This window comes from Lissotriton helveticus, chromosome 6, assembly GCF_964261635.1.
Source record: "Lissotriton helveticus chromosome 6, aLisHel1.1, whole genome shotgun sequence".
Classification (NCBI taxonomy): Eukaryota; Metazoa; Chordata; class Amphibia; order Caudata; family Salamandridae; genus Lissotriton; species Lissotriton helveticus.
Genome location: NC_136067.1, coordinates 9,574,480 through 9,587,514, shown reverse-complemented (window position 1 = coordinate 9,587,514; position 13,035 = coordinate 9,574,480). Strand labels below are relative to the sequence as shown.

Genomic DNA, 13,035 nt, shown 5'->3' with positions numbered 1-13,035 from the left:
TTAACCCGTTCCATGCTTGTGACGGAACCACTCCGTCACGAGCCACAGGCGCGCTGTGCTCATGACGGAGTGGGTTCGTCACGCCGTGGCCACTCCGCCCACGCTGCATCAATTCCATGCCTGCACGGCTGAATTGATGAGCGGGCGTGGCCGTGACGGAACCACTCCGTCATGAGCACAGCGCGCCCGTGGCTCGTGACGGAGTGGTTCCGTCACAAGCATGGCAGAGCCGCGCGACCTCCCCCTCCCCCCCAGCGCTGCAGCGGAATTACCGCCGCGGCCAAGGGGTTAAAACAGCCATTGCTATGAAATGGGGAGCCGCGGACAGACCGTTGGAAGTGTCACAAAGAAGGGCCACTGAAATGTAATGCCTGATTGTAATGTTGCATACAAAACAGCTTTTCTCTTTTTCAGAACTACACAATGTATATCGCAATAACTTGCAAGTGACGATTGTTATGTTGTCAATAAAATTATTTAAAAAAAAAAAAGTTTGTGTATTTGTTTCTTAGTGCACTTCTCGGACATAATATACTTTATTGGGCCATATTTCTTTCAGCATGCATGGCCTAAATATGCTTTGTGATTCCACAGGTGATAATGTACAATTTATTTTACAAAAACCAAAAGCTTCAAAGACAGACATTTCAAACAGTTCAAAATACAAAACACTTTTCAGAATGGATGCGACTTACTGTGCTCTACGAGGCAGCAAAGGAAGCCAGGAGAAAAGAGAAGATGAAAGGTGAGAGCAGCAACCTGAACTGCATCTAAGCATTGCTACTGACCCCCTCGGTAGGGGACAGAAGGCCTGGCAGCTACCACCGCGCAAGCCTTCTCCACAACAGTTGCTTTGCTAAGCAGGAGTGGACACAATGCTTGTGTGATCTTTTTCCAAGAAAAAAGACACACAATTCAAAATTTTCTTTTGTGTGTAACCAAGATTACTACAATAATTTGTGGTTCATAAAGAGTTAAGTTTGCTAATTTCAATATAATTATGATAATTTCCTCACTAGTCGAAACGTAGGGAGGGCCCATGTAATTTTTCCTCCAGAAGTAAAACTTTACTTATCTTCAGTAAATATATACATGTTTGATACATAATCTTCCTCAAATTCCTCACATTCAGAATCAGACAAGCCCAGAAAAACCTTTGCCAGCAGTAGCCCTCCAGCACCACCAGGAGGCGCCATGCAGCTCCAGCAGTGACCTTACCCACTGGACACAGGTCTAAGAGGCCCACCTCCCAGAGTGTGTCCACGCTTCAGAGAGGAGACTAGAGAGCGACAGCACAAAACACCTTTGCATCCTTTGGAACCTATTATATGCAGCACCCCCTCATCAGGAGTGGAGGAAGGCAGGAAGGTTATGTGTCCACCAGAAGGAACATGTTACTTACCTTATAAGCAGCTGTTCATGGCTTGTAGTGCTGTAGATTTGAATGCCCTGCATATGCCTGCCATCTAGTGTGCAAGTAAGGGACATTGCAAGTTGGTTTTTTCCAAAGAGGTCTTTTGGAGTCACAAGGTACTCGGTGGCTCCTCCCTTAGTTGGCAATACGCATGTGAACCAACTCCATTGTTAAACTGATGCTTGCACTGTGAGTGATGGTAGATTTGGAGAGTTTGTGGGAGTGTGGTGTGGTGTGTGTGTAATTTGGATAGAAAACCTGGTTCCGCGCTTCCTTGTGTGCACCTTTTGGATTTGTCTCTCTGTACAAAGGTATTTCCTGCAGCCAACCAATCAAAGCACTTGGGTCATCTGTCTCTGTTTTGAGCCCGCAGACCCGAACTGGGGAGAGACGCTCCATGGTGCATTGGCTTTTCATTTTTTTTTAAATGTATTAGGTTTGCCAACAGGTTTCGGGATTCTATGTCAGTCCACGGAGGCTCAGATTATGCTTCTCTTTACTTTACTGACATAAACAGCAGCCAATAAAAACTTTAAACTGGCATGACCCCGGAAGGACAACCCCCTCCAACAGTCTGCACCAATCACTATCCAGTCCAATGTATAATTGTCCATGTACACAATACGACCTCCTCTTTCTTTGCTGCTGCAGCAGCGAGTTAAGTGCCCTTCTGTTTTACTTCTTTTATTGGGGGTAATGTGTATAGGGCGGTGGTTGTTGACAGCGCGCGCGCGCGCCAGTGATCTTGTGGTGTTGAGCGGATCTTCGCTCGTGATTTGAGATATTTGGTGAATTTTGTTAATAATATCATTTTTCTGATCTTGGCTCCGTTTTGTTATTTGTACCCGCGCGTGTGTTTTCTGCCTTTCGGGCGCGCGAACCGAGGCATGCGGTGCGCTCGGTAGGGGGCGGTGGAGCAGGAGGAGGCAGACGCGAGACGCTCGCGCTCAGGAGGCAGTCGAGCCCAGCCCCACACGCGACGCGCATGCGCGAAGAGCCGGCTTTCGTTTTTTTCACGTTACCGGCTCCTCGCACATCGCGCGTCTTTAGACTGCATAAATCCTGGCCTCAGTGAACGCTGGACGGAGCGTATCCGGATTAGAGCTCTGCTCTAGGGGAGTTTTCAGTGTGTGTTAAGGGGTCTCCTTCCACCTTGTATTCAGCCTCATTGACTGTAGTGTTTCGGTTTGCCAGTGTTTGTGTGTGTGTTATAGGCACCCCTGGGCTACTCCCCCCTTGAAGTTCCTCCACACCTCCCTGCTTTAGCGCTATGGCGTACTACGCCGAGGAGGATAACCAATGGGCAGAGTATGATGAGTATGAAGAATATGAACCGCAAGAAGAGTATTTGGAGGAACATTTGGTGGGGGCCCTGGATACCCATGTCCAAGGGTCAGTTAAAAGTGCGCTAGTCAAGGCTCTCAAGCCTGTTGCAAAACCCCTTCAGAATTATGGCAAAAGAAAGTTCAAATCAGCCAGTAAGGGCGGTACCTCTTCACAATCCTCAGCCCAGGTGTTGGCTCGGATGGCCAGGAATGTTCTGAAGGATCATGGCTCAATGGCGAACGACACGTCTGGGGATTCTTCCCTGACTCCACCGGATTCCTCTGATTCGGAGGTGGAATCGGTGGCTCCCAAAAAGAGATCTAGAAAGGTGAAGCACACCCATAAGGCGGACAATGGCCAGGTACCCAAGAACCTTCTATTTAACCCCAACAATATTGTGCATCCTAGGTCCACTGTATGGATACCGTGCCCGGAGGTGGCACAGTATGTGGGTAACAACCTGCGACAGGGTTTCGACAATGGGGTGAGGGCCACATTGCGATCTGAATGCCCTAGGCCATCCTTGACAGGGAAGGTAGCCGACACACCGGATTTGGACCCCACAATGGCGGCATTTATGCGAAAGTTTGCGAAGGATCCAAAGAAGGGGCTGGATAGAGCGTGGCGAGGTGTTCAGGACAAAATGTTAGATGTCACCGGACCTCTCACGAAGATTCTAGACGCGGCAGTTATGGCTAAGGATAAAAATATGCCACTGGATGTGTCGGAGGTTCTGGAATGGGCACAACGTGCCATGTGTTTTTTAGGAAATGCTAATGTGGCAGTATCTACGGAGCGGAGGCGCTCTTTTCTTATGAGATTAGACTCCCAGCTGGCGGAGATGGCCCCTTCCGAACCTGGTCCCCTAGCTAATGGTATGCTTTTCGGAGACAAATTTGTCAAGGAAATGGGTAAATACATTGCCACGTTCTCCGCACTGGACAAGGCGCAGTCCAACATCAAAAGGGTACTCCACAGTGGTGTTTTTGATAGGGCCGGACGCCCACGAGGTCGAGGGTCCGGCCGAGGTTATGCACAGACCTCTCGTGGAGCAGAGCAGAGAGGCAGAGGCAATCGACGCTCCAACTTCTACCCCTCCCGTGATAGAGGAGGTCGAGGCAAGGGGCAGAGAGGAAACTATCGTGGACAACAGGCTACTTCAGGAGACTACTCCTATTCAGGTACGACTTCTATGTCCGTTAGAACATATGGTAGGGGGCAGACTGTCTCTTTTTCTCCACAGGTGGCGCCAACTCACGAACGACCCTTGGGTGTTACAAACAGTACAGGGTTTCCACATAGAGTTCTATGCCTCCCCGGTACAACGGCGGAGACCAGACCCACTATATTTTTCCCAAGCAGAGCAGAGTTTCATCGACGCATAGATATGCTCTTTGCTCCAGAAAGGGGCGATAGTGGAATCCTCCCCACACGAGCTAGGCTTCATCAGCACCGTCTTTGTGGTCCCGAAAAAGGACCAAGGGTATCGACTGGTGTTGACCCTCAAAGAGTTCAATGGCTGGGTTGTGTATCGACACTTCAAAATGGAAGGGATACACCTCCTGCGCGATATACTATTGGCACAGGATTGGATGGTGCGTCTGGACTTAAAGGACGCCTACTTAGCAGTGGCCGTTTACCCTCCGCACAGGCGGTTCCTACAGTTTCAGTGGCACGACCGGTGGTTCGAGTTTTCCGCCATGCCCTTTGGACTGTCATCCGCCCCATGGTGTTTCACCAAGCCGATGAAACCCGTCGTGCAGAGGTTGAGGGAACGGGGCGTTCGCCTCATTATTTACCTCGACGACATCTTGATTTTAGGTCAGTCTCCGGAGGTGGTATCACTCCATCTGTCGTGGACGATCCACCTCCTTCAGGACTTGGGATTCCTCCTGAATATACAGAAGTCAATCTTGCAACCTTCTCAGGTGATGAGTTCCTGGGTTTCCAGGTGGACTCGGTGAAAGCCCAGTTACTCTTGCCCCTCAAGAAGAGGGTGGCGGTGAGGAAGGAGTTGAGGAGAGCGCTTGCCTCTCCGACAATCTCCTTGAGGACTTTGGCACACCTGGTAGGGCTTCTGGCTTCTTCGATCCAGGCGATCTTTCCGGGTCCCTTACATTACAGGGCCCTACAGCGTTTGAAGGCCTTGCATTTACGCAAGGGCCTGACCTATGCCCAGCAAGTTTTCCTTTCTGCGGAGGCTCGTACGGAGAAAACTGGTGGTTAGAGCATATGGATGCGTGGAACGGCAGGGCCATTTTTGCAGCCACCCCGGAGGTGGTGATAGAGTCGGATGCCAGCCGTTGGGGCTGGGGAGCTCGTTGCGGCTCAGTGGAGACCGGGGGGCGGTGGTCCCGCGAAGAGCTGAGTCTCCACATCAACTGTCTGGAACTCCTGGCGGGTTCTTTTGCGATCCGCACTCTGTCTCCTCAGAAAGTTTCGTGTTGTATTCTCCTTCGCATGGACAATGTGTCCACGGTACGTTACATAAATCGCCTGGGAGGCACCAAGTCACGTCTCCTGGCGGAGATAGCCAAGGACTTTTGGCATTATTGCCTGGCCCATCAGATTTCGGTGACGGCGGAGTATATTCCGGGGTCCGCCAATGTGACGGCGGATTGGAACTCTCGATATTTGAGAGATGCCAGCGATTGGAGGTTGCACCCCCGGATCTTCAAGGCGGTGGACCGCAAATGGGGTCCGTGTGTGGTGGATCTGTTTGCCTCGCGGCTCAACAGGCAAGTGCCCCCGTTTTACAGTTGGCGGCCGGATCCGTTGGCGATCAGCTCGGACGCCTTTCTTCAGTCGTGGACGACGGGCATTCTATATGCGTTTCCTCCATTTATCATGATCCCTAGAGTTCTGGCTCAGGTTCGGAGGCAGAAGGCGGAGGTGATCTTGATCTCCCCGTGTTGGAAGGCACAAGCTTGGTTTCCGGGGGCGATGAGTCTCGCCTGTGCATCGCCGGTGCGGATCTCATCGTTTCCCGACCTTCTGACGGATCCGGTGGGTCTTTGCCATCCGTTGGTCCTTCAAGGGCAGTTGTCTCTTATGGCGTGGAGACTTTCCGGCGCCGTTGGCAAGTCCCGGGAGTTTCGCAAGACGCTCTCTTTTTCTTGTCACAGGCATGGGCACCTTCCACTCACAAGCGGTATGAGTCAGCTTGGAGACGATGGGTTGGTTGGTGTAACGAACGGCAGGGAGATCCGGTGGGATCCGATATCACTGTGATAGTGAATTTTCTATCTGAATTGGCGAGGTCAGGAATGGCTTACAGATCGGTGAATAATTTCCGGTCGGCTATTTCGGCGGGACATCCGCATGTTGAGGGTAAACCTGTGGGGGAGCACCCCCTGGTATGTAAAGTAGTTAGGGGGATCCGCTTGGTGAATCCCCCTCAACCCAGGTACACTGAACTTTGGGACGTTTCAGTGGTCCTGCGCTTTTTGACGGCCTGGCCGGCTAATGAGGGACTATCTCGCAAACAGCTCTCAGCGAAACTTACAATTTTGCTCTGTTTGATCTCGTGCAGGCGAGTGTCGGATATTCGGGCCTTGGATTTGGCAGGTAGAGTATTCACTCCCTCGGGGGTTTCTTTTACGATTTCTAAACGTACGAAGACTCATACGAAATGTATTGCTTATCCTGCTTTTCCTCATCATAGTAAATTGTGTGTAGTTCAATGTCTTAAGGTATATGAGGATTGTACTAGAGAGTTTAGGACTGGTTTTGGTCAATTGTTGATTTCCTTGCAGAGACCTTTCCGCCCAGTCGCCTGTGCGACTCTGGCCAGGTGGGTTACCTGGTTGCTGGACCTTGCTGGTATTGACACCTCTAAATTTGGGGCTCATTCTGTGAGGGGCGCTATGGCCTCTAAGTCATTTGGAGCTGGTTCTCGGCTTCAGGATATTATGACGGCGGCAGATTGGTCATCTGAATCCACTTTCAAGACGTTTTATCATAAGCCTATTGTGGATGTAGCCTCTGTGGTGGTGGAGAAACTTTAAACTAGCATAATCTGAGCCTCCGTGGACTGACATAGAATGAAAAATTGTCTAGCAGACGCGACAAAGAATTTTCAATTCTATTAAGGACACGGAGGCGAGGATTATCCCACCCGGGCTTGCAGAACTGTGATTTCATGCATTATTGGATTATTCTGTGCTGTATTGTGCCCACCCAAATGTTTATGATGGCTTGCTTGTATTTCCAGTTTGGGGAATTGCCATTACGACGTATATTCTTGTTTCAGGTGATCAACAGAAGCAGACTTGAGACGACCAGCCTATGATCTGGGAATGTTTGCAGTTGTGCAGTTGGTGACTTCCTCGACGTTGGATGCGATAGTTGCCACGTTGGCCTCCGGTCTCGTTGGACGGATGATGTATTCGCAAAGAAAGAGGAGGTCGTATTGTGTACATGGACAATTATACATTGGACTGGATAGTGATTGGTGCAGACTGTTGGAGGAGGTTGTCCTTCCGGGGTCATGCCAGTTTAAAGTTTTTATTGGCTGCTGTTTATGTCAGTAAAGTAAAGAGAAGCATAATCCTCGCCTCCGTGTCCTTAATAGAATTGAAAATTCTTTGTCGTGTCTGCTAGACAATTTTTCACTCTCCTCGGACTAATGGTCCCGATAACTAACTATTGAACACTTTCAAGCAAAGTTTGGTGTAATTCTGGTCGGCCATTTTTAGGTCTGGCTTGTCATCAAACCTTATCTGATCAACAGAAAAAAGAACTTTCAGGAATTCAGATAATCATTGTGAACCCTTTTGAATATTGCTTTGCCAACTTATATATGTAGAAATATACAATGCTCAGACTGTATGCTTGGAGGTTGCCTTGATAGAAAGCCTTGGCAAAATTCAGTTGTCTTGTGCTGGTTCTATTGAAAAGCCCAAAATAATGGCTGCCGGTCTATTTCCTTCTTTGGGAACATTTTAGTGAGGTGCCATAGGTCGATACATTTATTATATAAAGTTACAACAAAAGAAGTAAGCTTGACCAAAAATATTGCATATAGTGCATCACGGTTTTACCATTCCAAGATGGCCACCATGTTTAGAAGCATTATGATGGCCACCTTGCCTTAGTATAACAGTGATGCACTAAGCACTTTAGAATTCAATGATGGCTGTCCAGGGCGATGTTTACTGAGAGTCTACTGTGGAAGTGCGTACAGAGTATTGTTTTTACTGCTCCAAGATGGCCAAATGGTTACTACGAAATATGGCAGTTATGTTTAAACCTTAAACCATGATACATAACGTATAATACCAATAGAAAATGGCCTCTAGCTCCTTTATTTAATTGTATTTTTGTACTGTAAGCACATGCCCGCCACCTTTAGGTGGCAGCATGCTTTCCTTTTTCTAGTTTCATTCATTTATTTTAGCTTTCACGGGTTTGTGGAAGATCGAATGTCTGTTTTCTATGAAAGGCTAAGTGGGTGGATTTGAAACAGGGCTGTCTGCTTGCCCCCATTCTTGGTGGTGAGGAAAGTGATCCACCAACAAAAAGGGCCTTTTAAATGGTGGTAGGGGGTGGGCATTTTAATAACCTTCTCTCTGATTATAAGACAAAATCTCCATCACCTTTACTGTATGCCACAGAAACAACTCATGTTGCAAAGGGGTATTTCTGAAATAAAAGGAAAGGTCAAATATTAAGGAACCTACTAGTTCGGGCGTACAAGCACTAAGGTTAGAATTTGGGTTAACAGGTATGTTTGCACAAGGACTTGTGGCTGAGGTCTAAGGGAGATACCGGCAGCTAAGAAGTGATGTGAACCCATTACGGAACTCTATGTCTAAAGAGATTTTTGACTTTAAAAATAAAATCTACTTTCTAAAGGAATTATATCTATGCATTACATATCTGAGATCAGGTCAGACTGCCAGTTAAAAACGTATCTTAAGCATGTCTCTAGTAATTGGAGTTTTAACCTAGATTCTGAATAGTGTAGTAAAAAGGGAAATTTGATGTGATTTCTGCGCCTCGGGTCCTGAGAAAACCACAGAAATATTTGACCTGGAATACTGAACAAGGTATTAAACATTTTTGGTCGTTACTGCACATGAATATTCTTCCTTTGGAATCATTAACTGTCGAAGAAGGACAAGGTATGTAATCTTTGTAATCATCGTCTACAAGACTACAATCATGTATTATTAAATTTTTAAGGCCTAAGTTCTTGAAATACAGTGCTTGAGCTGCAGTCGATGCGGGTCAGCTATTGTTTTTCCCACCTAGAGAGATGTTATGTGTCAGATGTTTTATGTTTTTTTTAATGGTTTTTAAAATGTCTACTGAATATTTATTTTACTAATGAATTTTTGCAATTTCTCATATGGACCTTAATTGAGTTTCAAATCTTGAATAAATGTTTAGACTACAACGTGGGTAAATTCTAAAACGGGTGAGTGGGTGGACGCAAGAATGAGTGACGGAGCGCGTTCATGATTTCCTACTGAGTGCAGAAACTCATCAATTATTCAAGAGACAGTTATAAGACAGACCTACTGGAATTAGCAATGCTTGTTTCTGTGTGGAGAGAAAAGATTCCTATGGGAATTAAAAAGGACATTCTTTTCATTCAAGCTCATGCCCTTGACAGATGTGCAGAAAATCTGCCATGCCAAACCTAAGAGGATGACCTTCTTTTGAAAGTTTTATACAGATTTATCAAATGCTGCCAACGATATGAAGAAATAAAACTGTATTTTCAAAGGAAACGGTGACCTTACGATGACTACACATGCGCATTCCTGCCAGTATAAAATGTACAGCATATATACAGATGCGCAGAGTATCAATATGCTACAAAAAACAATATGTGGAGCAACCAGTGACTAATCTCTGGTTTGTATACAATTCAAGAATCAGAAATCAGCATAAATACTGTAAATACTGGAGTGCACAAAATATTGAATAGTATCAAAAACTTTGATTTTGAAGTTAATCTTCCTTAGAAACAGTTGTTATTCTTTGATAATATGTTGATTCATGCCGGAACAGTTCCTGTATCCTTCTAGAGTAAGAGGTGCATGCGACTATCCTTCCGCCACCCCTCTCGGTAGATCTTCGTCCTCCTTCCACCATCTCGCTCAGAGACCCCACTCATCTGGTCTACTTCCGCCATCTTGGTCAGACACTCCAGGCATCCTCTCTACTTCCACCATCTTGGTCAGACACTCCAGGCATTCTCACTACTTCCGCCATCTTGGTCAGACACTCCAGGCATCCCCTCTACTTCCGCCATCTTGGTCAGACACTCCAGGCATCCCCTCTACTTCCGCCATCTTGGTCAGACACTCCAGGCATCCTCTCTACTTCCACCATCTTGGTCAGACACTCCAGGCATCCTCTCTACTTCCACCATCTTGGTCAGACACTCCAGGCATCCTCACTACTTCCGCCATCTTGGTCAGACATTCCAGGCATCCTCTCTACTTCCACCATCTTGGTCAGACACTCCAGGCATCCTCCCTACTTCCACCATCTTGGTCAGACACTCCAGGCATCCTCTCTACTTCCACCATCTTGGTCAGACACTCCAGGCATCCCCTCTACTTCCGCCATCTTGGTCAGACACTCCAGGCATCCCCTCTACTTCCACCATCTTGGTCAGACACCCCAGTCATATCTCGCTCAGACACCCCACAGATCCGGTCTACATTCTCCTTCCAATATCTCAATCAGACACCACACTTATTAATTCTATTGAAATCCCCATTAAGCGCTTTGGACAGCCATCCCACTCATCCTGTTCACTTCTACTATCTTCATCAGATTATTAGATCTAATTTACGCGTCTCGCTAGGGCACCTTCTCAATTTTGTCTACTTCCATCATCTTGATCAGACATTCCCAGATATCCTGTCACCTTCTACCTTTCGTTGTCGCCCCATGACCTCTTTCCATCACACATATGAATCCAAATGGAACATATAGATGGCCTGCCATAGCCCTCTGGAGACCACGACTGCCAAGCGTAGGGTGAAACTTCTCTGATATCGTGACAGTATCCCTTTGTTCCTCCCACCTTACATTCTACAGTGGACCATACCTGCCGCCGCGACCGGATGGCGCACTCTTCCAGTGTCTCCGCGGCTTCATTTTTACCCTGACGTCGATACAGTGCGCCCAGGTTTCGCAGGGTGGTGTTCACCGTTGGGCTGTGGAGATTAGGAGGCAGGGTGAATAAGCAATCATGCAGAAAGGGGGGGCTCAAGCACTGATAAAACATTTTCTTTTTTAATTATCAAAAACTAAGATTCTGTATCTTCAAAAGGAAAGTGAAGTTGAACCCTAGCAGCACACCTTCAGCAAAAACACAGATTCCACAGTAAAAGTGACACATGGAACACCATGGAAGAGACAAAGGAGCACAGAAAAACAATCTTTCAAATAAATCAGAGAATAATGCCATTCATGGAATACACTGTTGAAAATATTCCACGAACTGAGAGCAGCTGCAGAGCGCGCTCACTGTGTGACTCATGGCAGCTGAATGTAGATCACACTTCCAACCTCCAAAAACTAGCAGCAGACTGCAGCATGCCTCATAGCCTCTTCTCTTTGGGGGGACATATGGAGGGCAGATCTTTACAGGAAACAGGAATAACTCATGGCCTGCTCCTGTCTGCAATGAGCACTCTGGCAGTGAGGTCACTGTACAAATGTAGGACAGAGCAGAATGCAGTACGGGTGAATTATACAGCTAAAGGCAAGTCCTGGCACAGCACCATCACGCTAGGAGCGTTCATGGTGTGTTTACTGAAGCACTTGCAGACCTCGGTTGGCCAGAGAGCTTTAAATGAAGGCTGAACTGAAATGCGGAAGGGTGATTGGCTATCATGCCACTAGATGTGGCTACTACACCTATACAAATCGTTGTAACATTGATCTATTAAGCTCAATATATATTGATGAACAAACAAATGTTGACATTTGGAATCGGCTTATAAGGATTGTGGTACTTACCCTTTAAGCACGTGTTCTTGGCATGTAGAGCTGTAGATTCACATGCTCTGCATACTCCTGGCACTTAGCGTTAGGTCCGGATGTTTGCAAGTTGTTTTTTTTTTCGAAAAAGGATTGCGAGTCACGAGGTAGAGTGACTCCTCCTCTTGGTGATAATGCGCACGTTCACCGACTCCATTGTTTACCCGTAGGTGGGTGAGAATGGAGTGAAATTACGTGTAAGTAAAGAGATGTCCATGCATATCAGAAAAGGTCAATGAAACCGCAACGGCCACAGGTATCCGGGGAGAAGGGTGGGCGCATGTGAATCTACAGCCTTACATGCCACAAACAGATGCTTATAGGGTAAGTAACGATCACTTCGAGACATCAGTAGTTGTAGATACACATGCTTTTCATAGACTATAAAGCAGTGCCCACAAAGCGGAGGCTAACCTGCGAGTGTTGCAGTTGTTGGAAGAGTGTAGGTAGCACGACCTGCCCTACATTAACTTGCATCCACACAATGTTTAGTGAAAGTGTGTGGTGTAGACCATGTAGCTGCTTTGCACAGGTCAGCTAGTGGAATGTTGCCTAGGAAAGCCATCTAATCCCCTTTATAGTGAGTAGAGTGTACTCTAAAGAGGGCAGGCGTAGGTGAAGTTCTTTCGCTTTACCATAACATGTTTGGGTGCATCTAACATTCAATCTGGAAATACCTAATTTGGATATAGGCTTTCCTTTATGAGGAGGCAAACAAATAATTGTTTTGTCTTTTGAAAGGTTTTAGTTCCATCAGTGCAGTATCTAATGTATGAAGAGCCCTTTCTGCAACTGAGTCTAGGTGAGGAAAGAAGACTGACAACTCGATTGATTGATAGAGGTGAAAATGAGAGACAACCTTAGGAAGGAATTTAGGGTTGTTGCGAAGGACCAGTACGTCTTTGTGTAGTTCAAAGAAGGGCTCTCCTAAGGTTAATGCCCGGGGCTCACTAACACGTCAACATTTGAAATGCCGCCTTCCAAGAGTGAAATGGCAGGGGGGAATTATATAGGAGTTTGAATTGAGGACCCATAAGTCTTGCAAGAACAATGTTAAGATTCCATGAGGGTGCAGGTCGAACTCGGGCTGGAATCACCCGTTTAAGTCGTTCCATGAAGGCTTTAAAGACTGTCACTTTGAACAGAGACATGTGTTGTCTATTTTGTAGATAGGCTTTCATTGCAGCACGAGAGCTGCAAATACAACTGGTATCCAATGTTTTGTACTGTGACATTGAATGGATCAATGCGTTTACTGTGACAGTAACAAACACATCTTTTCCATT

At 46.8% G+C, this 13,035-nt stretch overlaps 1 protein-coding gene across 5 annotated transcripts in view; it reads right to left on the bottom strand.

Annotated features, from left to right (window-relative positions):
• Positions 1-13,035, bottom strand: part of KLC4 (kinesin light chain 4) — a 411,746-nt gene that overhangs the window by 137,613 nt on the left and 261,098 nt on the right. For all 5 annotated transcript variants that reach the window (XM_078647261.1, XM_078647263.1, XM_078647262.1 and 2 more), the window contains exon 12: positions 10,812-10,920. In XM_078647261.1, the coding sequence (XP_078503387.1) occupies positions 10,812-10,920 (109 nt within the window). The remainder of the gene's footprint in view (positions 1-10,811; positions 10,921-13,035) is intronic.